The sequence below is a fragment of the Lonchura striata genome, chromosome 14, assembly GCF_050655825.1.
Source record: "Lonchura striata isolate lonStrDom1 chromosome 14, ASM5065582v1, whole genome shotgun sequence".
NCBI classification, from domain to species: Eukaryota; Metazoa; Chordata; class Aves; order Passeriformes; family Estrildidae; genus Lonchura; species Lonchura striata.
Genome location: NC_140716.1, coordinates 7,865,900 through 7,891,978, shown reverse-complemented (window position 1 = coordinate 7,891,978; position 26,079 = coordinate 7,865,900). Strand labels below are relative to the sequence as shown.

Genomic DNA, 26,079 nt, shown 5'->3' with positions numbered 1-26,079 from the left:
GCCCTGTAGGCAGACAGGTCAATGAGAGAGAGGAGAAAAGAAAACAAAAAATCCCAGTAAAACCCTGAGTTTTGTCCTTAGAAGTTAAGTAGGCTGTCATGAATCGTAATTACCAACATCAGCCATCAATAAACATTCGCAGTTGGCCTTTGTGTCTGGTCTCAGATATTCTTTCCTTTGCGTGACTCAGACATTTATGGTCATAATCCACACACAAAAATCTTCAAAAATTTAAAGAAAACACCACAGGACATAAGAAAGCAGAAATTTTAATACATGAGCTGCAACGGAGATAGGACTAGGGAAATGCAAGTCATCTTCATTTTCCAACTTCTGAAACCATTTTGAAAGAAGAGGAAAATATAAATTATGAAAGACTTGAACACATCCTTTTCATTAAACCAAGACAAGTGACATATTGTGTTCTTCAAGATAAGTTTTCCCATTAGCAACACAAAGGCTTTTATGCTAGAAATGTAATACTAAAGAAAGTTCTACAGAAGGCATACTCAAAACCCTGTTGGAAAGCAAGTTATAGCTGCACTGGTTTTGGCTGGTTTGTAGGAGTCACAGGGACAGTCCACTGCAACAATAAGACAACAGAAAGACTCACTAGCATTACTTTCAATCTGAAACAAAATTAATGCCAAAAAGCTAAAACTGTACCAAAATTTAAAATTTAATCCCCCTTATCTAGTATGCTATAATAGAGAGCTTCTCTCATAAGAAGCTTGCAATCAATATTTAAATTCAAACTTTGACACTTAAAAAAAAAAAAATAAAACCAGAAACACTTCATAAAATCCCCCAAGGATTGAGTCTTTGGAAAGAGCAGCAAAAGGCTATCTGCAGGGAATTACTCAAAAGGATTCCATTCAGTGATTACAGTATTTACTATAAACCAGTAAGTGCTGCATACACAGCTAATGTAAACACACATGAAGTTTTTGATAATACCATCTGCAATACCTGCACTATACTTCTATTGTTCTAAAACAGTCCAATCTTTAAATCATCTCATAATATTCAAGTATTTATATATATATAACAGTTCTTTCCAGTCAAGACAGCATATCTGTGTGTATATATATGTATAAATACATATATTCAGCAAATTACCAGATTTACCTCAGTTGTTCACAAAAAAAATTGTTACCAAGTTCTGCAGCTGTCAGCTCACTTCCTTCCCAAAACCCTCTGCAACCAACTCTTTTCCAGATCTCTCTCTGTCAATAATAGCTCAGTGCTGCCTTTTGGCTTCTGTAGCCTCCAGATATAACAAAGGAGAGTCCACACATGTCAGGGTGGCCACATCTACATATACATGCACAGACCCCAGCTTTGTGTGCCAGGTTCAGGAAATGCAGAACAAAGCTGCAGGAGGACAGCAAGCTTCACCAGAAAGGTGATGCACCCTTGAGCATCCTTATACCTGCTGAAATGTCAGCTCCACCTGCAATGAGCATTAAAATTCTTACACATGTGGATTTTAAAACCAGGACTTCAAAACAAAACCCCTCTCCTCATTCCAACGCTGTTTCAGAATTCTAGGGCAACTTTTCTTATATGTTTGGATTACTTTTACCTTTGCATTATATCCCATTTTCTACACTGTCAGAGCATCAGTCCCCTTGGACTCAGATCCTATTTCATGTTGATTCTTGTTCTCTTCTTTTACTTCTTTAGAGTTCTTCTCCTGCTCCTCAGCTTCTGCTTTAACTACCTCTGAATTCTGTTCTTCTGTCACACTTGATGGGTTTAGTTGTGCATCTTCTTTGTTGCTCTTCACCACCTCCTGTAGATTGTATTTTCTGAACAGAACATAGTCCCTCACCACACTTAAGCAACACACGGTTTTTATTATTTCCACCACAATTGTGTATTGTGGATTATTAAGATCAACCTTGTTTTCTGGATTGAGGCTGCCCACAATTCCTGTAAAAGAAGATGCAATTTAAAAGATGCTGGGAAAACTCATTTAAGAGCATAAGCATGTCTTGTTTCTCAGTAATTGCAGTGAGATAATTTTTCAGTTACTTCAGTCCTACTGGTACATTCTGAGAGTCCTGCTCTGTTCCTCTATTTTAAGCAATTACAAAAATAATTGGCTATAACTGAGGGGGATCTTGCCTCTTCTCTCTTAATTTTTATCTATTCAATAAAATACTCAAGTAAGGTGGAGCTTTTATATGAGTCAAATATCAAACAGAAATAGCAACATTATTATTTCAACACAGCATACCAAAGCCTAATAGCAGTCACTTCACAGCACATATAACTGATACTGCAAATTATATTCAACATTGTTCTCTCTTCTGCTTACAGTCTCTTAAGACATCAACACCAACAAGGAATACTGATGTCAAGCTTTTTTTAATTCTCAGACAAGCTTTTAGGATTCAACATAGAGGTTTTAAGCAAAAAATGTGTATGTCCATTATGACCCCTTTTATTAGTCCGCCCCATGTTGTGCATGCAAACTTGTTCTGTGCGAAATCCATACATACCTGCCAGTTCCTTAATTACTTCTTCCCTACTCATGTGGCTGTTATTACGAGCTTTGTAAACAATCTGATAAGTACCCTTGTTAGGGGCTTTAAACCAAGGCTCAAAAAACGTTTCTGTATATTTTTTCATATCTTCCATAAAAGCTTTGCAAGTTCCAGAAATGGGCAGCATGCGTAGAATGACTCTTGTTTTCTTCTTTTTAGTGGTGTGCATATCTTTTAGTATATGGTGCACCAGGTTCTCAGGTTCTACAAGAAAAACAGTTGGGTATGAGCAACAAATTGAAGGCATTATCTCTCTTTTTCCCAATCTACATAATAAGCTGGGAACTTGGCTGCACTGCTGTCAGCCTCAAATCCTTTTTAAGTAAAGCATTGTTTTAGAATACCAAAACTAGAGAATCAAAGTGTTTCATCAAAGCAGTTTCCTCTACCTTTAGCTTCCTCACTAACAACAATATTCAGTGGCACAGCCAAAAGGAAGGGTATTTGTTTGATACACACGTGTCACTTGGAAGCCACACTGTGGCCTTTTACTAACAGTGCTGAGAGCAGTTTGCATTACTCGGTATCCGCTCAAGTCCCACCTATGCCCTGGGTTCTGATGAAGACCACGTTGTTGGCACCGCTCTCCACCGACTGGAACCGCCGCAGCTTCTGCTCCGTCGAGGCACGGATCTGGCCAACCTCCTTCTTCAGGGCTGCCTCCACATCATCTTCATCCTCCTCCCTGTCGCTTCCAGACAGCCTCTCCTCGTGATCTGAAAACTTCACACAGCAGCACTGGTCGGTGAGCAGCCGTGCCCAGCTCACGGCCCGCGCTGGGCCCGCCACCCGGGGCACGGCCCGGGCTGGGATCCGGCGGGCAGCGGGGCTGAGGGGGCTCACCCGGGACACTCGGGGCCGTGCCGCACACCCGCGGCGGGAGCCGAGGCCTCGGGGTGCGGCTCCCCCGCCCCGAGCGCCGCCGACCCGGCCGCACGCACCTGCTCGGGCCCGTAGAGCAGGTCCCCGTACTCGCCGAGCAGGCTGTAGGCCTCCCCCACGCACTTGCGCTCGTTCATGTTGCAGGTGATGAGGATGCCGCGCATGCCGGCCTCCAGCTGCCGCCCGGCGCCGCGGGGCCGCTTGGCCCGGCCGGCCCCCGCCGCGAAGTGTCCCTTGGGCCGCCGCTTCCGCGCCGCCGCCTCGGCCGCCGCCATCGGGCAGCTCCGCCAGCGCCGCCGCGGAGGCGTCAGCGCCGCGCCCGCCCCGCGCCCGGCCGGCACAGCGCCGCGCCTGGAGCGGCGGCCCGCCGCCGGGGCCGAGCCGCGGGCACCGAGCCGCGGGCACCGAGCCGCCGGGGCCGAGCCGTGGCATCGGGGACCGAGCCGCGGGGACCTAACCGCCGGCACCGAGCCGCGGTATCGGGGACCGAGCCGCGGGCACCGAGCACCGAGCCGCGGGGACTGAGCCGCGGGCACCGAGCCGCGGGGACCTAACCGCCGGCACCGAACCGCGGGCACCGAGCCGCGGGCACCGAGCACCGAGCCGCGGGAACTGAGCCGCGGGGACCGAGCCGCGGTATCGGGGACGGAGCCGCGGTATCGGGGACGGAGCCGCGGTATCGGGGACGGAGCCGCCGGCACCGAGCCGCGGGGACCGAGCATCGAGCCGCGGGGACTGAGCCGCGGGGACCGAGCCGCGGTATCGGGGACGGAGCCGCGGTATCGGGGACCGAGCCGCCGGCACCGAGCCGCGGGGACCGAGCCGCGGTATCGGGGACCGAGCCGCCGGCACCGAGCCGCGGGGCCCTAACCGCCGGCACCGAGCCGCGGCATCGGGGACCGAGCCGCGGGCACCGAGCCGCCGAGCCGGGGTGCCGAGCACTCTGGTGGAGCGCTCAGCCGCGGCCAAACTCGTAGCCCTTGCTGCTTTCGCTTCCCCCGAGCTCCGGTTCTAGAGTTAAAGTCTGTGTTAATAATTCCGGAGCCCTCGCTCCAGCTCTCAACGCCGCGTCCGACACCGACCCGTGCGCGCCACGGACAGGGATGCTTCGGCCACTTCCCTGCCTGTCCGACTGCCGAAGGTGTCATGGTTAAGAGGGACCAGGTAAACCTGAAACTTTGAAGAGGTAAATGGAGGCTTTGAAAAAGAACGCACATGTGCTAACAGAACAGTCGTAGCCCGTAGCGTGGTTCCTAAAGGAAGGTGTGGGTGTGCATCCTCGTCAGTAAGAGCCGCCTCTCCCTGCTGCAAATTAAAATTTTTGGACAATTAAGGGGTAAGAATTGTTACAGGTTCTGATCTGTGGAAAAAACTGACCAAGGCAGTTGGTCCAAATCCAACATAAGAAAACCACCATTGGAAGCAAACTGCTAGAAGTGGAGAAAAAATTAAAGTACTTGCTGCTTTTTTGCAGGATTTTTTACAAAGAAGGACATTGCAGATTTGCACAGTAATGTAAAGTAAGACAATACACGATATCCTTCTTAGTTTAGGTTTGAATACATTCTTACCTGATTCCTATAAATTATCTGTCCCAGGGGCTACACAGCAAGCTAAAGCAGACACTGACACAAATGAAATGGGAAACCCAGAAAGGCAAGAGCAAAACAGTAATGTGTTAAATAAAGTATTTAATGAAATATCAGTATCTTATCTTTATTGTTACTTAAAGGACAAAAAACTCTGTAAGAGTTCAACAGAATACTATTGCTTCAAGAATCACTTTTGATGTGTGACATCTTGTAAAGAGACTTTAAAATGTTTCAAAAGATTAAAAAATTAAAAGTTGTAAGCATCACAAGTATGTTTATAAAAAAAGGGGCAAAGAAAATCTGTCATTGAAATCTTTGAGGACTGGACCAGTAAAATATTTAAAATATATGATAGAACAGAAATCTAAAGATTGTAGCAATAGCTGCTCATACTGTAATAGTTTTATCTGTTCTCTCACAATTAAGGAGTTGCTTCATGACCTGCTGGTATTTTTATGTGTTTGAGCAACTTTCCTTTCTATGTTAACCAAGAACTGTCCTCTTCATCCCACTTTGAGAATGCGTATCTGATATCATTTGACTGTCCTGATTCCATTAAGCATGAAACTTAGAGAGTTTAGGATTCAGACAAAAAATTGTATCCATTTTCAAGTTCTCATGGAGGGTCTAAGACACAAATACTTTTTGTTGGAAGAATTTTCTGAATTACGAGGAACAGTTCTAAGAGAGGTCAAAGCATCTGCATTAAAGGTGAGACCACTAGATTTCTCTTTCAGAAGCGCATATTCCCACTTGAAGTATCCACAACTTTTCTTATTACCTCCTTGCTTGCCAACAGGACAACAAAAAAATGCCCTGCCATGATTTGGGCCAGCATTTGACACAGAGAGTTTTTTGGCTCTTCGGCCACAGTTACACAGAGGGGGAGTTGATTTTCCATTCCTCACAGCTCTTACAGACTCATTCAAATTGACTGCGGAGTTCAGAACTGCAGGAAATACTCTGGGCAAATTTGAACTTCTCAAAGGTAAGGAGTGATCAAAAGAGGAAGTTTTCTCTTGATATATATGAAAAGACTGCTTTTTTGCTGGTGGGCATGTTTTTGGACTAGTTGGCTTTCTTTTAGGAGCCTCTAAAGGAGTAGAGTAATTTCCAATTAATGCTGATTGTGCTGAAACAGCATTTCCTTTTGCAGATGGTAACTTAAAAGCTGAACATTTTGAAGTCTCTCTTTGTACTGTCCCTATATTATAGATTGTAGTATCAGGACTTTTGTAAACAACAGACCTCAGAGGTTCCATGGGTGCTACGCTTTCCTCCGAACTCTGATTATCTGAACTTGTCATAGCCAACTGTTTTGAAATAGTTTCTTCTTCAGATACTGTTAGATTATCTGTACTTGAGTCATCCTTGAGCTGAACAGAGTCTGAATTTTGTTCATATTGAGATTCTGGTATCAAAGCAACATCTTCCCAGTCTGTCAGCAGAGACAAGCACTCAGAAGTGGTGCTGATGTCCCCACTGGAGAGAGTAACTGAGGGGATGGTGGTGGAGACCAGCACCAGCCCTGATCCCTGTGCTGGGAGGCTGAGCCTGGCTGTTCTCAGAGGCTGCCCAATGCTCAGTCCCTGCTGGATGCCTGTCAATGCAGGACTGGGACCTGGCTGTGCCAGACCCTGAGGAATGGGAAATCTGTCAGGAGATGCTGCCGAAGAGCTGTGAAATTGAGCATAGAATTCAGTCCTTGAGCTGCTGCTGGGTACAACATGGACATCTGCAGAGGGATCAGTACAAGTGATCTGCTGCTCCCCAGTCTGTACATTGGAATTTATCTTGTTTCCAGCAATACTCTTGTGTTTGTTCTCAGCCAGAGATTTTGTTTCACAAGTTCCATCTCTAGATGTTTCAGGTCTGCTCTTACTTCCCAGTGGAGTCTTGTCAGTGACATTTACAGTCAGTGTTCTGGAAATTAAATTACTCTTCTGATGTGCCTAGGGAGTCCGTAAACGAAAGCAGATTTTGGAAAGTGAATACCCAGACATTTTGGGAATAAATGCACAAAATTAATAAGCGTATCAGCCTAAGGATGTTCTTTCCAAATCACAGTCAGGATGCTGGGTTTATTATTTGAATAGCTCACCTTTCATCTGTATTCCAGGCTACAAAGCAAGTAGACGTGAAGATAGAAAGTAGTGACCAACCTTATCCAAAGATTTAGTAACTTTCAGCACACATCCATCACAAATCAGCCTCCAAGCAAGACGAGCAGTATTCCGGGAATCATCCAACCCTTCAAAAGTATGGTTATATTAATGTCTTCTTTTTAACTGCTACTGGGGATAGTTCTTATTACTGGAGAAATGTAATCTAGGTAAGCCTTACATGAATGACAAAGAGTTACAGAACTGTGACACTTAGTCATCTGCTTCAAAAAAGAGAATGAAAGTAGAAAATTCAAAATAATTCTCTGTGCTGAAACATCTGAATGATTATCCATAGAGCTGGATATCTATTCACAATTTAAAATATCCTTGCTCTTTTTATTAATCAAGTTAAAAAAAAAAAACAACAACATATTGTGCTGGAATTCTCTCACATTAACACAATATCCAGATCTATCAGATAAAATCAAGTTTCTTTATCTTCCCTCCACCTCTTTTCTTTTTCATCCTAGCAATTAATAAATTGATCTTGTGAACATACTTTCAGTAGCAGTAGAAGAGAGTTCGGGAATGAAGTATGAGGTTAGAAATAGCAAACTTATCTCACAGCACTTTGCCTTCCTTGTTTTGATGGTCTGTTGGACAGAACATGGCATAACCTGAAACAGTAGTAACTACTCTAATAGCTAGCTGCTTTAGGTTAACTAGAGCTAAATAGTACTATTTAGCTTTCTAAGATACATATATTTATATATATTAAAATGAGGATCAGCACGCTTACCAGAATGTTCCCGTCCTTCAAAAGCTATCCCCAAATCCTGCAAAGCTCCATTTAGCCCTTTAGGCTTTCTGTTATAGAAGGCCTAAAGAAAGAAATGCAGGTACTTAACATGAAGCATTTACAAATCTTTCCCTAGTGAAGCAAAGCCATTTCAGAAATATCCCCTTACAAATAATAAATCTCACAAGGTAATTAAGCAAGTTGGTATCTGCATTTTATAGTGAGGATAAGACCATAAGTTACTTACCCTATTAGAAATCAGAATGGAAATAAACATGAATCCCTTCTCTCAGTCTTAAGCAAATCCATTCTGTCCCAGCTCTGGAGTTATTTGTCTGCACTCTATGGCTTACACTGATGAAAGTCTTAACAGACCAGCATTGAAGAATACAACTATAAATAATACCTTAAGATGCAATCAAAGGCATGGGCATGAATATATTTGGCATAGGTATGGATTTTTTGTAAATGAAAAAAGTGAATGTTAGTTATTGCTCCTGATATGAGTATCTGATTTGATCACTAGAAAGGGGGAATATTCACACTGTTTATCTTTAGAGACCTAATTCTGCTGCCTACCTGTAAGGTACCTCTGAGTACTTCTAGACTATAATGACAACTTCCTACACAGCAATACAAGGCAGCAATAAGAGCACACAAAACAAAAAAGATAGGAAGCAAGGAGAACAAAACCTATCAGGAAAGGAAGAGCAGCTCATAAATTCTCACAATTATCATTATTTTATCAAACAACAATCTTTTCCTAACATGAAGATTTCTCTTCAAATTCACAGTTCTAGGGCAGCTGAGCAGTACCAACACTAATAAAACCAGGTTACTGTGGTCACTGGGACATACAGCATTGCCTTGTAAGCTCAGGTAGTCAGCCTTTGAAGTCCGTGTGGGTAGAAATGTTTCAGTCTGTCAATCCTCTCACCCTGTACGTTGCTTTGAGATCAATCCAGGCATTCAGAATGTCCGGTTTGCACAGCTGCTTCCTTTTACACTCGTAGTGCAAACACACACCCAGGTCCCAGTCTGTGCAGGGAAAACCACAGTCAATCCACCACTGCAGAACTGGCCTAAAATCCACATCATGTGGCCTATGTATCCCTTTATGTGGCCTAAAAACCTCCATAAAGGGACACAACACCAACACACTGTCAGCATCCTGTGCTGCTGGATGGCAGGAGGCACAGGCTGTGAAGCAGCTGTCCAAGGGAAACACTGGGGTTGCTGCAATGGGACACCAGAATAAGCAAACCCCTGTTGTTAGTAATTAACTTCAGACAGTTAAAGATCTCAAAGACATCATTAATTCCTTTAGACTCACTAAGAATGATCATACAGTTCACTAAAGCAGAAAAATGTAACCGTGTCAGACCCTGGAGTCAAAGATGCAGCAAATATGTCAGGATTCCATATTTTCAGTCTTATCCCAATATTCCATTTTTTAATACCTAATAATAGGATTCCAGCTGAGTGGAAGTGAAGACACAATCGCACTAGTGCCACCTAATGTTATTACTGTGCAGAAAAAATAAATTAAAATGTTATTTACCTGTCCATGTAACAAAGGCACACGCTTTTGCTTCTGAAGTAGAATTACTCTGACTATCTGTACTGAATGTAATTTTCTTTTCCTTTTGTATCTTTTGAATCCATTTCAGAAACTGTGATAAGCAAATGTTGAGAGGCACCCCTTGGTCAACTTGATTCTTCAAGGAACAGAACAAGAAGCATGTATGTGTTAGAATGTGCTGAAATTCGTTTGAGGTTTATTTCTTTTTAGCTGTTTAAAGGTCTCTTTAAATAAAAAAAATAAACAGCAATTATAAAATTGTAAAACAGTGTTAAGTCACAACTATACCTGTGTTATGCCAGTTAGTTCTGTACAGAATTCAGAGAGAACTGGATGCTCCTGGGGCTGAACATACATGTGGAATTCAGATTCAATTGCTCCTGTTGAGGTGTTTAACAGGACTGCTGGAAATTCAACTGCGAAAAAACACATTAGGAGAAGAAGAAACCAACCAAACAAAACAGAACCATAACACAAAGCCAGAAAGGTTAAAACCGTCCACAGGAATAAGACCATTTTCATATCAGTCCCTGCCAACTGAGCATATGCCACAATTCGATTATATGTGTGTGTGTGTGTGTGTGTGTGTGTGTGTGTGTGTGTGTGTGTGTGTAAGCACAGAGTTCAAGCCTGATGCTGGCCAAGCTTGTGGATTTGATCCCCATGTGGATCATTTGCTTAAGAGCTGGACTTGATCCTTGTCAGCCTCTTCCAGTGCAGAATATTCTGTCAGATATATATATATATATATATATATATATATATATATATATATATATATATATATATATATATACATACATACATACGTACACACACATATTTATATTATTTATATACCTATTACTGCATTACACCGGGGCTGAAACGCCGGGGGTTATAAGCAATATAATAGCACCTAATGAGACACGCGGTGCAAGGCCAGCCGGGTGCACTCACTGATCTCGGGCCCGCGCCGCCCGCGGTCCCCCCAGCACGTGGCCTCGAAGTCCAGGACGATCAGGAAGGCGAAGCGCTGCCCCGCGGCCGCCCGCGCCCCGCTCCGCGCCCGTGCGCTGCTCCGCGCCAGCCCCAGCCGCCTGCGGACACCGACCGAGCTCCGTCAGGGGCCGCCCGGACACCGGCACCGCCGACACCGGCACCGCCGACACCGGCACCGCCGCCCCTCCGCGCCCGGACAGCGCACCTGGCCAGGCGCTTGGTGGCCATGGCACCCCGCCGCCTCAGCGCGCCGCCGCCATCTCAACGCTCCCGCGGGCCCGCCCCCATCGCGCTCTCGGCGCTCGGCTGCTCCGGCCGCGGCCCCGGCGCCGCCCAGCGCGATCCGCGGGCCCGCCCCCATCGCGCTCTCGGCGCTCGGCTGCTCCGGCCGCGGCCCCGGCGCCGCCCAGCGCGATCCGCGGGCCCTGCGGGCGCGGGGCCGTGAGGGGCGGCCGGAGCCCGCCGGAGCCCGCCGGAGCCGTGCGGGCCATGGCGGAGGGGCTGCGCCTCAACGGGCGCAAGCGGCCCGGCGAAGCCGCGGAGGGGCCGCGGAAGAAGCGGAAGGCCGATGGCGGCGGCCCGGGCCCGGGCCCCGAGGTGAGAGCCGGGAGCAGCGAGGTGCGGGGCCCGTGTCCCTCACGGCGCTTCTCGGCGGCGCTGCCGGGAGCTCCGCAAAGCCGTGCACACCGGCGGTGTAGGCGGAGGGTCGGGCACAGCCAGTGCCCGCAGGTGACAGCACAGTGTCCTGAGCTGTGCGCAGGGCTCATCGAGCCCAGCCCCTGGCCCGCAGCTGTGGCCAGTCCGATCCCACCGCGTGCCTGAGAGCGTTGTCCAAGCGATGTGGAAAGTAACTCGTTTAGAGTGCTCAGCATTACGTGTAAGGAATTTAAAAAATAGGTACATTCTCCAATATAATCTTCTCGAAAACAAAGGCGATCTTGAAAGGAGCGTTGTGTGTGCTCAGCATGTGCACGGCTGAAGGATCCAGAGCAGCCCCACAGGAGCACCTCACCCCGGGCACACTGAGTCAGTGCCCGTGGAACCAGCCAGTGAGATCAGTCCTGCTTGTACCCGGTTAGAGACGAATTCCTGTGGTTGGCAGTACCCTCTCCTTGGTGAACCAAAACCTCTGCTCTTTGTGTGGGTTTGGTTTTTTTTTTGGTTTTTTTTTGTTTTGTTTTTTTTTTTGCAAAGCTTTAATTAGGCAGTATTGAAAACAACGGTGTAATTACTTGTCTCAGCCTGAGAGATGAGGCACTAGCAATTATACCAGCCTGTGCTGTTATTGCCAGATGATTCTTAACCACTGGAAACACGAACATTGTCACCTCTCTTTAAATTCCTTACCCAGTGCAAATGTCTTGAAGAGCACACCAGCCCAGTCCCATGTGGGCAGGCTCTGTCCAAATTATGTAGCACATGGCTTGTTAGTGAAAGATAAGAACTTCCAGTGGTTGCTCATGCTGTGAGGTTTTACATTCTTTGGTGTTGTGTGGTGTTTTTCCCCCTTTATGCCTTGGTGTCTTTCCATCGCCTATAATAAAAAAATCTTGGAAAATTTTTACAGAAGTTCTTTGGAACAAGCCGTCTGGTCAGTGGAGGTGACCAAAATGCCACATTTACTTGCTAATTAGCATTTAGAAGAATTTGTGCATTTAGGCTTAAAGAACTGCTACGTAGAACTGTGTGGCACAGTCCCCACCTAATTCCCTCAGTGCTTTCTTTCTGCATCTTCCTTGGATTTTACTGAAGCATTTTTCCCTGCAGGGGTCAGCAAACCCTTGTGGCAGAGCAGATCCCACACTGTAGATAGAGAAAAGTGTGTAACACTTGTACAAATGTTTAAAGCTCTACAGCAGCAAGTGGGGGAAAGGGTTGAGACCAAGATATTGCTTTTGTATATCAATTGTCTCCTTACTGCATACATCTGCTTATGTTAATCTTTGTTAAATAAATCTTTGAAGTTAAGAGTACAGGGTTACTGGTTACTGGGTTAAGAGTACTGGGTTACTGAAATATTGAGTAAATGTATTATTAAAGTGGGTTCTGAAAGGAAACTGTTGCCCACAAGGAGTGCAAGAGTTACTTTAAATGTAGCTGGTTGTATCCAAGTAGTTTCTTTTTCCTTCTTTTTTCATGGGCTGGTGTGATTACATGAAACCTCTCTTTACCAGCATTTCCCTTTCCACAGGAAAAGTGGTGTCATTTGTCAGCAGCTCTGCTGGGTGAAGACTCCGAAATCAGCCAGGAGCAGCTGTATGAGCTGCTGAAATACGCGGCTCTGGGGAAATGCCACAGCGCAGCACAGCCCAGGTACATCCCCAGCTGCAATCAGCCTGGCCTCGTGTTCTCCCTGGTGTGAAAGTATTCCTGGAGGAGTACTGGCCATGCTGGCTGTGGAGCACTCACTGTGGCATTGCCATAATGGCAGCCTGGATTGTGCAGATGCAGTTGTTGTTAGACTTGGCCAGGAAGCAGAATTCCTCTTCTGGCAGAACTCCTTCAACTCCACAGTTTTGTTTCATGCAGTTTTGAAAAACTAAATGACTGCTGTGGAACTGAAGAAGCTCCACACACTGAGGAAACAAAATACCCTGTTAAAATATTAGCACAAATATTAATGCATTTCATGTTACATATAATTGAAACAGAGTGTTCTAAAGCATTTTAGGAAAAAAAAACCAAAAAAAAACATTTTAGTCACTTCTCCCTTTCTCTGGGCCACTTCTCAGAACTGGAAGGGAAAGACTGAGGAGGGTTTATAACCTTGAATGGCAAAAATGAAATGAAATTAATCTTCAGATGAAACTCAAAGCAGGAAATACCCCACTTTAGATTTTACTAGTGAATAGAAAATTATTTTGTGAAACTTATTTTGATTCATTAATTCACCAGACTATGTCGCTACAATTGAAGTTGCTGGTATATTCACATTCTGATGTATATGAATGAGGTATACATGTCTTGAAATGGTATGCAGCAGAAATTTGCAATAACTTTTTTCCCTGTCTCCTGTACTCTGTTGCTTCCAGGAATATGTGGCTGTTTGAGATAAGCTATAAAGCCTTTTCTTATTGAAGTCATTTGGCACTTTGCCATTTACTGACTTAAAAGCTGGGCGGGTTCCAACATTTTTTTTTAAGAGTGCTTGATAATGGTTTTGCTTTGATTTTTATGGTTTTGGTTTGTTTGGGGTTTTTTTTTTAATTATTGCTCTTTTTTAACTGCAGCTGGTGCCGTATATCTCACCAAAACCACCTGGCTGGGGTTGTGGTTGTTGTTCTACATGAAATGAGCCAACTCCATTTCTACAGATTCTATTTACAGTTCAAACACCTCAGGAAAGTGTTCCGCCATGTAAGTCCCCAGACTGCATCGTTGTCTTCTAAACTTCTTCCAGCCCTGAAACCACAGCCCAAGGATAATGGCTGCAGTGGAATTACTGCCTTGTCCAAGGATGTGGCCATCCTTAACAGCAAGTGAGAGGGTCTGTTTGCAGCAGTTGTCAGCTCAGAACAAAGGAGAGGGCTTTGATATTAGGAACAGGATTTCTACATGTATGTCTTTGAAGCCTTACCAGGTGAAATACTTGTTGATGTTTCACTCCTCTGATGGTTATGTATCCTGCAACTACAGGATGCCAATTAGATTATAAATATCTTGGAACAATTTCAATAATTTGGAATTTACTCTGAGTGAGGAGACTCTCAATAGAATTATGGTAGTCCCACTGGTTGAAAAATACCACTTCTATTATTTGCACGTTATGTCAAGTTTCTCCCATTTCCCAAAGAGATTATCAAAATAATTTTAATTTTCAGACTTACAAGCAACATTTTTGAAAGATAGAAAGAAAGAAGGACTCGAATTTAAGCTTCTAGAGAGTTCTTCCTGAACTGCAGCAAATGTAAATTACAACTTAACTGGAAAGACTGGAAGTAGCTTTAGTTTCTATCAAAGAAGGTCTTGAGATTTGCCTGCTTGATCATATCATGCAAGGCAGATCTGTTCTGTAGTACAAAGAATCCTGTATCATCCCTCATTGGAGCAAGTTTGATTTGTGTTGGGTTTGTCTACTTGATAAAACACCAAATGTATTTCCACTATTTATTTTTTCAGTCTTCTTTGAATTTGGCTGGTTTGGGGATTAATGAATGCCTCGTTTTCTTCTTGTTTTTGCCTGTCTTTCAAAGTCACTAACATGTTTTCACATTTTCTTTTTTCAGAGATTCACATTAGCACCTTCTGCTAACTTCCCAGTCAGCCTGTTTGGAGAAGGAACAAACCTGAAACCTCAAAACATTCCACAAGGTATTTTGTTTGGGTTTGCATTTTCTCTTTCAAAACAGTGACTCACTTTGAACAGAAATTTATGACTTTGCATCACCTGCAATCCCAGTGTGCTGCCATGGTAAACTTGTTTAGAAAGGAGCATACAATGGCTTGAACCATGAGACTTTTTACCCTGAGTAGTTCAGTAACTCATTTTGGGCTGATTGTCAAAATGAATGTAAAATGAGAGAAAGTTTTAACATATTTAATCCCAATCCCTGCTGCTTTACTACCCCTTCTAAGATGTATCTAATCTAAGAGATAGATATAAATTAGGTTTGAGCTAAGAAGACTCTTTTTCTCTGACCCTTTCTCTCCAGTCTATTGTTCCTGGTAGTGATTTGGAATGGTGCAGCCTCTAAGTGTTGATATGATGCTTCTGTATTTTACAGGCTTGACTTCCACCAGCAGTGAATGCATTACTAAAAGCTCAGACTTGCAATGTGATCCCATCATTCAGAGATATGGAGAAAAAAAACAAGGCCTTACAAGCTATACTCTAACTTTAGAAGAGCAGAAAAAAAATGACTATCCCATAGAAGGTCAGTTTTTGAGTGAGAGCTGTTTTGTTGTGCTGGGGGTTGGTTTTAGTTTTGACAGTTTAGTGATACATTTTTTCATATGAATTGTAAAAGAAGGGTCTTTTTCTTATTCCTGGGTGTGTTTTCCGTCCAGGTTCCCCTGGATGCAAGGGCTACATCTCCACAGAATGTGATCAGCAGAGGACAGACAGCAGCCCCCTCTTTGGTCTGGATTGTGAAATGGTAAAAATCAGTGTGTGTGACCTTAGAAAATAGGGTCAGGCACCCAGCTCTTATCAGCTGTTCCCAAGTAAGCCAAGCACTCTGTATATTTGTTAAATCACTTCTGATATCTTAATATCTGCTGCCAGTCCCTTCTTTGATGGTACCAGTGCTAATGCAGCCATGGAGAGGCCCCAGCAGTGCTTTTGGCTATGAGACAGAAATAATATCCTGAGCAGAAAGCTCAGTTCTGTTGGCTCCCCAGGCAGCAGCTGGATCTGCCAGGCCTGTCAGCAATGCTGCAAATACCCATGAGATTGCTGTGGAATTCCTTCTCAGCTCTTTCCAAGGTTTGGGAAAGGAAAGATACTTCCCTGTCACACATCTTTCCTTTAGCCATAACAGTTCCTTTGGCAGCTGCTGTGGTGAAGAGTCCTCCTTTAGTGCAGTTTTAGCCTTGAAGAGATGCCCGTTTGGCATCAGCATTGAGTAACTATTGATACAATATGGGCTCTGCCTTTAAACTGTACAGTGTCTCTGGGGCTGGTGCTGTCAGTGGCACTTTTGCAGTGCAGAGCACAGATTCTGTGAAATCAGCATTTATTTACAATGCTTTGCTGTGCTGTGCTTGCCTGTGTGTTTGGTGTGCTTACAGTGCACATTTAACAATTAAAATGAAGCACAGTAGAGTATAAACCCGCCAGCTGTGAGTGGTAGATCTCTAAGTCAAGGAACTCCTTTGCAGTGATGCTGCTGTAGCCAAAGCAGTTGTTGGTTAAGGTTTTTGAGTGGCAGCATCGTGCTGATTCAACAACTGCCTCTGCTTCTTCCTGACAGTGCCTGACTGCCAAAGGGAACGAAGTCACCCGTGTGTCTTTGGTGGATGCACGGGGTCAGTGCCTGCTGAATGAGCTGGTCAAACCTGAGAGCACAGTGGTGAACTACCGCACCAGGTTACTTGCACAAACCGTTCTTATCTCTTGGTCTGTCAGAGCTGCAGCCCTTTCCAATTCAGCCTGTTACACAGGACCTTTCAGAAACCTCTTGGTTTGCACAGATGCCTGCTGCATTTCCCTCAGTGTTAGGAATACAGATCTTGCTATGTGACTAAAGTGACCAACATTATGTGTACAATGTGCTGCACAGTGCCTGTGGGGCTGCCAGGCAGAACCATTGCCATTCTGCAGTGTCCATGGGAAAGTTCTGTTACAAATCAATGACACACAGTACAAGTTACTCTTCACTCATGGTTATAAAATAAGATGGAGTCCATAGCTAAATTTGCTCATATGTAAAAAATGCATAGAGCTTTTACACACCTTTAGGGTGGGGCTCAGGATTATAACAAAAGCAGGCAAAACTGAAGGCTTGTCTTCTTCAAAACTTCACCTGCCTTTATCCAAGAGGTAATGTCCCCTCAGGTTACTTGGAAGCATCTCCTTCCACCATCAGACTTGTAGTATTTCCTTACCTGTGCTATCTTATGCCAACTGTATTACTTAAGAACACCTGGGAGAAATAAACTTTTGAAACAGATGTTGCAGCACTCTTAGTAGTTTAGCTGCAGTATATCCTCTGATGTTGGAACAGAAAACAGTAAATAGCATTCTGTGATTAGCTACACTGAGTTCATATTTTTTACAGGACCTCCTTGTAATGTTTTACAGCATACACTGTTGCAAATGTATTGCTTTTAACTCACCCAACTTTTGTTTTGAAGATTCTCAGGAATCACAAAGAAAATGCTCCTTCCAGTGAAGACAAGACTGTCAGACATCCAAACCAGGCTAAAAAAAATGCTTCCCCATGATGCAGTATTGGTGGGCCATTCTTTAAATTCTGATCTTCAGGCTTTGGAAGTGAGTATGTTTTTAAGACTGTTTTTCCTGACCCTGTGTTACTCATTTCACACCTGAATACTCTTTAACGATTGCTTTTTTTATTAATGAACACTTGTTAATTGCTTTTTATTATGAATAGCCCCATGTCTGTAGGGATTTAAAAATCAAGAACTCTCCTTACAGCTATAAAATTTTCAAGGGGCTGTTCAGAACCCAAAAGAGAGAAGTCTGTCCAAATACAGTTATTGTTGCAAATGCAGCTTTACCCCCTGCTTCAGCCAGATGCTTCTGCTAGCTGTGTCATGGGGAGAACTGAAGTCCTTTCTGTGGGTAATTTAACCAATCTAAAATGCTTGAATCATAATTAATCTTTCTAACCAATTCTAGCTAGATCTTCCCACTGGAGTGGGAAATAGAAAGGAAAGTTGGACTTGTTTCATTTTTCCTTTTGCTCTCTTGTGAATGAGATATCTGTCAGGGAGAAACTGGCAAATAAAATTAAAAGCCAGAGGCACAGAAAATTATGGAATTACTGTCCAGTTCTATATGTCTGCTGCTCTTTAACTAAAGTGGTGATGATTTTTCTCCTGCAGATGATCCACCCCAGTGTTATTGATACTTCACTGCTTTTTGCCAGAAGTGAAGGTCGAAGATATAAGCTAAAATTTCTAGCCAAAGCAGTTTTAGGGTAAGATTATTACTGTACTGTCATGGGAAAGATTAGAAACTGTCATGGTGGGTCATATGGTCTTACTCTGCTGCTAATACTATCAGAAGTATTATTTTGTTACTAAGATTCAAAAGAAAGGAGCAGGTTGTGCAAGTAAGACATGGCAAAAAGGAATTTACTGGCTGCTTGAAACATCAGGCAGCATAATAAATGGGCTTGTCTTTGAGCAAGCAGAATGCTGTGACCCAACCAGATCTGAGTCCCAGCATAACTCACCTTCCTGCAGGGCTGCAGAGGTATATTGAATTGTAGAGCAACAGAAGCACTCTGGCTCACATAAATGAGAGCTTTCAGTTGGCAAGAAAGAAAGGTCAGTGCCTGAAAGTCTGATTTACTGACTTAAATCATATTTCCCAGTGTATCAGCTACCACTGGATAGTATCTTAGCGAGCCAGTTCTCCCCATGCTCACAGTGAATGGTCATACTCTTCAGTGCCAAACTTCACTGAACTGGAGGCTGCCTTCCTCTCTGTGTGCAAATTGTGAGTTGGGCCATTGGTCAAGAAAGAAGTAAAATTTTAAAATAGTCTTGCATCAGAGTAGCAAGTATTAGCACTGCTTCTATCAGATTTCCCCTGTACTCAGCACTGGTGAGGCCTCTCCTCGAGTGCTGTGTCCACTTCTGGCCCCTCAATTTGGGAAGGACATTGAGATGCTTGAGCGCATCCAGGGGAGGCAACAAGGCTGGAGAGAGGCTGGGAACACGAACCCTGTGAGGAACGACTGAGGGAGCTGGGGGTGCTCAGCCTGGAGAAAAGGAGACTCAGGGGTGACCTTATCACTCTCTACAGCTCCTGAAAGGTGGCTGTGCTCAGGTGGGGTTGGGCTCTTTCTCCAGGCAGCACTGACAGAACCAGAGGACACAGTTTTAAGCTGTGCCAGGAGAAATATAGGTTGGATCTTAGGAAAAAGTTTTTTACAGAAAGAGTGATAAAGTTCTGGAATGCCCAGGGAGGTGGTGGAGTCACCATCTCTGGATGTGTTTAAATCAAGACTGGATGTGGCACTTGGTGCCATGGTTTAGTTGAGGTGTTAAGGCTGGGTTGGATTTTATGATCTTGAAGATCTCTTTCAACCTGGTGATTCTGTGATTCTGTAAATTCCATAAACCATTTTGCTCAACATTGCAAAAACATTTCTTGCAGTAACTTTTGGGAATATTTCACAAGAATGCTGCTGCACAGAACTGAAATCCTTTTTGGAGAGGGGAAAGCTCTTTTGCCCGAAAAGGACACAGTTTAGAAAAGACAGGATGTTGGTCAGTGTGGAAAAACAGATAACCTGCTGTACACCTAATTTTGATGCCCTAGGAAAGAGATTCAGTGTGAACAGAAGCTTGGGCATGATCCTACAGAAGATGCCAGAGCTGCATTGGAGTTAGCTCAATTCTTCATTGAGCAAGGACCAACAAAGGTATTTATATCTAGTTGAGATTTCTGTCCTAAACTACAGAACATAATGTTGTGCTTTCAAAGAAAAGCATCCCATCCTCCTGTTGATTTAAAAGAGAAAATGGAGCTGTGATAGAGGGCCCAGTTTTGACAGCCTCTTACTTCCAGCCTGTATCCAAGTACCTGAATAACCTGGGCACTGCCAGTGCTCAGTACTCATTGACATCAGCCAGCATTGCTGCTGATCCTGAAGAGGGGCCCTGGGTAAAGGACTGAGACATTTCCAGCCTGCAGGAATGCCTGTAATTTTTCTAGATCAAAGAAAACAGAGACCTTGTGTGTTGTGGTAGTGATTCAGCTGGTTTTATGAGTCCCTTGTGTTGTTGATTTCTGAGAGAACATTTTTGGAAATGACTGCCTGTTGATGCTTTGCGTGCTGCATGCTTGAAAATGACAACAGAAAATAATAAGGCAAGAAATTAATGTCCATGTTTCTTCACTGCTGGAGTGTGCCTACGTGACTCACAGGGAAAGCACAGGCTTTTTGTCAGCTACAATTAGCTGATGAGATGAAAGCCAGCTAATAATCTTCTTCCTTCCTCAAGGTAGCAGAACTAAACTTGGAGATGCTTCTGACAGCTGAAAAACTGGCTGAGGTCTCACAGAACAAAGCTGTGCTACAAGGATGTGGGTTCCAGGAACAGCTGAATGAGCCTCCACCATTATCCAAACCATGGTAATAAGATTCTCAAATATGTCTGTTTTTCCTTCAGTTGAATCCTCAGTAAAATCAAACAAGTAAGTACCTTATGTTTTTCAGCAGCCATCAGGATTTTCAGACAGACACAAATAATTGCAGCATAGTGCTGAAAAACTTTTAAACAGTTTCATCTTAAATTTCACAGAGTATTTCCTAAGCTTCTTTTGATGTTGTGGACAAGAATATTCTTTCAAATTTCTTAACTGCATTGTAATTCTCTGACAAGGATTTCTTGAAAGTTTTTATTCCCCATACTGAAAAGTATTATGATTCACAATGTAGTTCTCTCTGCTAGTTTTTTAGATTGTCTGCAGGTGACTGGCCAAAAACCCCTCCTTTTGGGCAGACAGGGATTAGACTCTTCTGGCCTGTGTCAGAGTAACCTGAACACTTCAAACAAACAGGTGAATGGACTTAGAGTGGGTTGGTCTAAGCATCAAAATAGTTCAAAGTTGTTCTTATTCTGGGAGTGGGTAGATGAGTCCTATTTTAAAAGCTGACTGACAGTACTGTTAGCAATAGTGTTAATACCAGGTTAGCTAAATCCATTTGAGCATTTCGGAAGTCAGCTTTGATCCTCTGCATCCTTTCATGACTCACCAAAGAATTTTTGCCTGAGGACTTTCTTGGACAATAATGAAAATTAAAGTTGGGAGTTAAATTCAATAGCCTTGTTTTTGATCCTCTGCAGTACAATTGTCTTGTACCTCTTTGAACCTTGTTTGCTCTTGTCCCTCCAGATCCTTCAGAGAGCCTTGGAAGATGTTCCCCTGTCCAAATTCAGTATCATCCAGTTCAGTTTGGGTCCAGAGTACTTTGCATCTCACCTTCATGCTGGACTTCATGAAAAGGTATTATTTTTTGTTTGATAATAGTCTTCATGCTGAGCTTGTAGAAAGATGTGATTTATCAGGAGGCACTGAGTAGTTAGTTCCTTTGCTCTGTGAAGTGCCTTCTCTAATCTGTGTTCCAACAGGTGAGAAGCAAGCTGACTGACATGCTGACAATTTACGCAGGTCCTTTTGAAGAAAACTTTTGCATGAAGTCTGTGAAGAAAGAATTTGGGAGGTGTGGACCAATCCAGTCCCTTACAGTGGTAACTGAAACATTCCAGGTGAGGAGCACTCAAAGGTTGCTGGCAGGCCTGGAAGGTCTGAGTAAACTCTTGGAAAGTTATGGATCAGAACCAAAGAAATACCACTTATTCTGTTTAGAGGTTTTTATGTGGTAGTTTAGTCATCAACTACAATCATTCAGGGTACCTGAAGAGCTACTCCACACAATGATGGGAACAAGTGCAGTTCATGTGCTGCTCAGAGGACTTTGAGTGCTGGGGAAGCTGAGGTGATTCTTCTAAAGAGAGCTGATGTGTTAAGGCCTTTAATAGCCAAAGGAGAAAAAAAGGCTAGTACTAATTGATGAGTTAATTGAAGGGGTTTTTAAACAGGTAGAGTATATGGAGTATTAAATATCTTACCCTCAAACTTTTTTATATTATTCTAGTTTTAAAAGAAAGCAAAACTTAATATTGAGACCTGACTTTTTAAAAGGGAGGGCCAATGTTTCTCACTGATAAATCTGAAGTATCTTACTCTGCTATTTCAAGCCATATGTCTGTATCCAATACGAAGTGCTGGAAGCTGCCCAGCTTGCTGTGGAAAGCCTGAATGGAGCTGAGGTAGCAGGATCCTGCATTAAGGTAAAGGCAAACAGCAAAAGTTATGTTCAGCCCAGGCACAGCCTCCAATACATCTGAAACATCACAGCAGTGTGTCTGGGCAAATGCTTGTACTGTTACAATCTCCCTGTCCCTGCACAATTCAGGGCCACTGGCAGAAAGGAAGTGGCTAGATCCCTCTTTTTTTCCTTTCTGCCTGTCAGCAGAAGGGAGTTAAAAAGAGTTCTGGCCTCTAGCTGCAGCTTGAAAAGGCAGATCCAAGTAACAGGGCTATATAGAGTATGGCATTTTAGTTTTGTAGTGTTTCTGCATTATAAATATAATCTCCCTTTATCATGACTAATTAAGTTTGCCTTCATTAGTCATATTTATTTCAAGTGATGGAAAATGACCTGTCTACTTTTGGTAATGGGAGAAAAATACTTTAAAGTAGAAGCTTAGAACACAGAGCAGTGTAGGCTGACATGCTTTTTATTCCTGCTGCATCCACCCCAGGTCCAGAGACCAGTCACTGCAGCAATGCTGGACTGCAATGTTCTGATTAAGGAATTAGAACTGGATGTAGAAAATGAAGGTGTGATTTATGTGGCTGGCCTAAAGAAGTCATTAACAGAGACAGACTTGCAAGAAGAATTCAGCCAGTTGAAAGACCTGGAAACACTGTTCCTGCCAAAGGATCTTCAGAGTGGAAAGCACAGGAACTGCTGTTTCCTCAGTAAGTAGCTTCACACAGCCTGCATATTTCCTTCAAATAAGCTCATTCAGCAGCCCTTGGGACTTTGCACAGACACAGCAAGAGCTACTGAAAACCAGGTAGGCTCAAAGGGATGGTATTTAAAATGCTCCAGTGAAAGCACATATTGTTTGGAGAAGCACTTCACAGCTAAATATTCAAGAGGAAAAAAACATCTGCTTAAAAAAAACCCAGACATTTACTTAGAAAAATTCCAGGGTAACTAATGGGCTACAATACTTCCACGTAAGGGGTGGCTACTGTGCAGCTGCACACAGCCCAGTAATCACCTCTGAAAGGTGAGAACAGCTCAATGAGTGCTGCTGCAGCCAACTGGCATTTCTAGTCTGATGTTTATCTGTAGCAAGATGAGAATCTGCTTGCTGCAGTGATTTGTTTCTCATCTCCCTCCTGCTCCACACCTTTAGCCCTGCCTTGCAGGTGCCAAGGAGGGCAGCAATAGCATTGCCAAACCACGTTCCCTTCTCTTTGTGTTTCAGAATTCCAGAAAACCCAGAGTGCTGTGGATGCCCTTGAAGCCATAAATGGATGGACCATGAAGGGTAGTGAGCTAAGAAGTAGGAATGCCCTTGCTCCAGGTCACCTCTGGAGATGGATTTGGCAAATGAATCACAGCAATGGGAAGCAAGGAAGGCACATCTTCTATGAGAAAATGGAGCAGCTGTCTGACTCTGTGAGTGTGAGGCTCTGCTGATGTTGGTTGCACTTAGTGATGAGGGACTGCCCTGGGAACCTGGAGAGGTAACTTTGAGCTGACTGAGGTGCAGAGCTGCTTGTGACAGAAGGGTCTCCTTGTGCTGGAGCAAGGGAGCTGCCAAGGATCAGTTCCCACAGAGCAGTTTGAGAGATAATACCACACAAGATAACGTGGTGTTTGCAGGGCACTGCACAATGTTAAAACCAGATAGCTGCACAGGGCAGTGGGTGGTGCTGCCCAGGAACTGAAGCCTGGCACTGGAGAGCTGACAGGGCATAGGAGTCACAGGGAGAGGTGAGTGGCTGTGTGGCTGCACAGGAAAGAAGAGCTCTAGCTGAGAGCTCTGGAGGTGCAGCTCCCATTTTTGCCATGGTGCCATTTGAGCAGGGCCTGTGGTTCTCCCTGCAGCTGGGCCACTGCACTGCCAAGCAGGAGCAGCATCACTGCTGCCCTCACCTGTGCCATCCCACAGGTCACCTTCCCACACACTTAGAAGTATAATTGCTGATGAATGGGGGATTTTATTCCTTCTATTCTCTTATGCAGGAGCAGGACTTAAGGAAGAAGGTGAAGAAGTTAGACCACCATATCAAAAAGCTTTATAGGAGCCTGCAGAATAACACCCTGTGTGTTGTTCTCTTTTCTGGAGTGAACAGGTAACTTGCTACCTATTTTGCAAAGAACCAAGGAAAATACAAAGCTGCATATTTTTATCTTAATCTATTAAAAATTAAAGCCCTGCACAAGGAAGAGAAAGCCCAAGAGAGGCTGAAGAAGCTGTTGTACTTAATCTTTCATGTTAAGCCAATAAAACCCCAGCCTTAAGTTCTGCCCGCAGATCAGGTCTGAGTCACAGTTCATGTATCTGAAGGTTCACAGAGTTGATTAATTGTAGAGATCTTATCAGTTCACCCACCCTCAGAGGATGTTTCATCCCCATTGACAATGTGGCCATGAGAGAATCAAGCAGAGTTTCCACAGCAGGCAGGAGTTTTTGGGGTGTTTGGTTTCTAAAACCACCTAATTACTGCAGCCAAGACCTCACCTACCAGGTGTGTTGTGGTACCCACAGTGTGCTTCAACCACAACTGCTCAAGGAGGTGGTTCATGTCCTTGTTCTCATATGATGGACAAAAATGAGAAAACCCAAATTTGTTAAGTCCTTCAGCTTTTGTAGGAAGGAGCAAGTTGTTCATTTCAGTTGGGCTGCAGCAGTGCTGTCAGGGATACTTCCCTGGAGTGGGCTGCCTGCATTTCAGCCCCTGGGCCTGAACTGCCACAGTCTCGCTGTTTAATTATTAACCAGAAAGGTTCAATCTTTCCTAAGCAAAGCCCTGGTCTCTGAGGTCATACTTCAACAGCCTTCTCTGCTCACTGTCACTGGTCAGCCTAATAAAGGTCACAGCTACCTTCTTTGGCTAAAACTGCGTCTGTTTGTGCATTTCCAAGAAAACATTTGCCTCTCTACACCCTGGATCACCTCATGTACCCTGCACACTCACCTGTCACACCATGGGAAGGTTTGAGGCACGCATGGTTGTGAGTTGCAGTCCGCACCTCATGTCCTCTGCAGCAGAGTCACTGGGCTCAGCACATCCCAGTTTACTTTTCAAGGGCCGTTTCCAGCTATTCTTGCTTAGCAAAGTCTTCTATCACCAAGGGGTAGGAATTCCACCAGCAGAACAGGTGGATTTGGGAACCTGCATCCACAGGGTGCCTGTGGAAGCCCACAGAGTTTGGCTCACACTCTCAGGCTCCTGTGTGGGTTGGATGGGAGCTCCATCTCAGGCTGGGAAGAGATTTCTTGCCAAGCGTGAGGTTCCTATATCACTGTTTCCCTGAGACCAGCATTTCAGAGGAGGCTTCTTGATTAAAAAGGATGTCAAATAATTGTGGGGTGGAAAAAGAATTATTTTTTCAATGTGCTGACCCAGGGGGTTGCAGGCCTCTCGCTGCCAGCCCAGCAGAGCTATGTGCATGAAGGCTGAACTGAGCAGAACTAAAACACTTCTTATTTGTGTTGCAGCACACAAGGATCACAATCCGGCCTTGGTCTGATGGGAATAAAACATGATGAAGGGAGGAGTGCTTGTTAAACTGCCAAGTTTTTAAGCCAAGTCTTTTGTTAAGATATTTTTAATTACTTTAAATATTGATGTCTTTGTAAAGATCTCTTACCATAAGAACAATAGGCTTTCACTTTGTATCTTCTACAATGTCTAAAAATAAAAGCCATTCAAAGTGTCTTAAAGCACAAAAGTTTTTCCATTAACCCTTCTTGCTGTGGGAAGGTCAAGCCAGGCAGGTTCTTAGGCAGCGCTGGGGCCAGCTGGAGCAGTGTTCCATAGGAGCTGGGCAGGATTGGCCGTGGATGTCATTCCTTGCTGGACACCAAGGTACCAGCTGGGGATCTCCCCTGGAACATTAACTAATCAGCCAGGTCAGTGCAGAACCTGCAGCAGCTGCTCAGCAGTTAACAGCTACCCCAGGAACTGCGTGGATTTCTGGAACTGTGCAGTGCCAACTCCTGGAGTCACTGCCTCCTTTCTGGGAAAGTGCTGTACTTAGTCCATGGAAAGGAGGAATCAGTGATTCATACTTCTTGGACTATCTCCACTTTCTCCTCCCTCCCTGACCACCCTCACCCTCCCCTCACAGAC

The 26,079-nt window shown here is 44.2% G+C and overlaps 3 protein-coding genes across 6 annotated transcripts; 1 reads left to right on the top strand and 2 right to left on the bottom strand.

The window, feature by feature from the left end:
- Nucleotides 1–251: 251 nt before the first annotated feature.
- THUMPD1 (THUMP domain 1 NAT10 acetyltransferase adaptor) lies at nucleotides 252–3,750 on the bottom strand. Its single transcript, XM_021539787.4, has 4 exons — nucleotides 3,494–3,750; nucleotides 3,095–3,275; nucleotides 2,508–2,756; nucleotides 252–1,935 (listed from the first exon to the last, which is right to left on the bottom strand). Exons 1-4 carry the CDS (start codon nucleotides 3,707–3,709, stop codon nucleotides 1,607–1,609), a joined length of 975 nt encoding a protein of 324 aa, XP_021395462.2. The 5' UTR covers nucleotides 3,710–3,750; the 3' UTR covers nucleotides 252–1,606.
- A 1,358-nt stretch (nucleotides 3,751–5,108) lies between these two features.
- Nucleotides 5,109–10,773, bottom strand: ERI2 (ERI1 exoribonuclease family member 2). 4 transcript variants are annotated; one of them, XM_085592297.1, is made up of 8 exons: nucleotides 10,699–10,773; nucleotides 10,411–10,591; nucleotides 9,801–9,928; nucleotides 9,492–9,648; nucleotides 8,868–8,968; nucleotides 7,931–8,012; nucleotides 7,189–7,277; nucleotides 5,109–6,978 (listed from the first exon to the last, which is right to left on the bottom strand). In XM_085592297.1, the coding sequence occupies exons 3-8, from the start codon at nucleotides 9,867–9,869 to the stop codon at nucleotides 5,635–5,637; spliced, it is 1,842 nt and encodes a 613-aa protein (XP_085448423.1). In that variant the 5' UTR covers nucleotides 9,870–9,928; nucleotides 10,411–10,591; nucleotides 10,699–10,773; the 3' UTR covers nucleotides 5,109–5,634. The 4 variants fall into 4 exon arrangements, with proteins under 4 accessions (XP_085448423.1, XP_077642990.2, XP_077642991.2 ...); XM_077786864.2 differs by having other exon boundaries at nucleotides 10,452–10,591; XM_077786865.2 differs by lacking the exon at nucleotides 10,411–10,591.
- Nucleotides 10,774–10,931: 158 nt separating this feature from the next.
- On the top strand, nucleotides 10,932–25,678 carry REXO5 (RNA exonuclease 5). Its single transcript, XM_077786867.2, has 19 exons — nucleotides 10,932–11,090; nucleotides 12,685–12,806; nucleotides 13,724–13,850; nucleotides 14,720–14,804; nucleotides 15,218–15,367; nucleotides 15,501–15,589; nucleotides 16,406–16,521; nucleotides 17,289–17,427; nucleotides 18,003–18,097; nucleotides 19,450–19,552; nucleotides 20,136–20,266; nucleotides 20,586–20,694; nucleotides 21,031–21,141; nucleotides 21,267–21,404; nucleotides 21,897–21,989; nucleotides 22,464–22,683; nucleotides 23,202–23,395; nucleotides 23,966–24,075; nucleotides 25,446–25,678. Exons 1-19 carry the CDS (start codon nucleotides 10,983–10,985, stop codon nucleotides 25,513–25,515), a joined length of 2,310 nt encoding a protein of 769 aa, XP_077642993.2. The 5' UTR covers nucleotides 10,932–10,982; the 3' UTR covers nucleotides 25,516–25,678.
- Nucleotides 25,679–26,079: the final 401 nt, after the last annotated feature.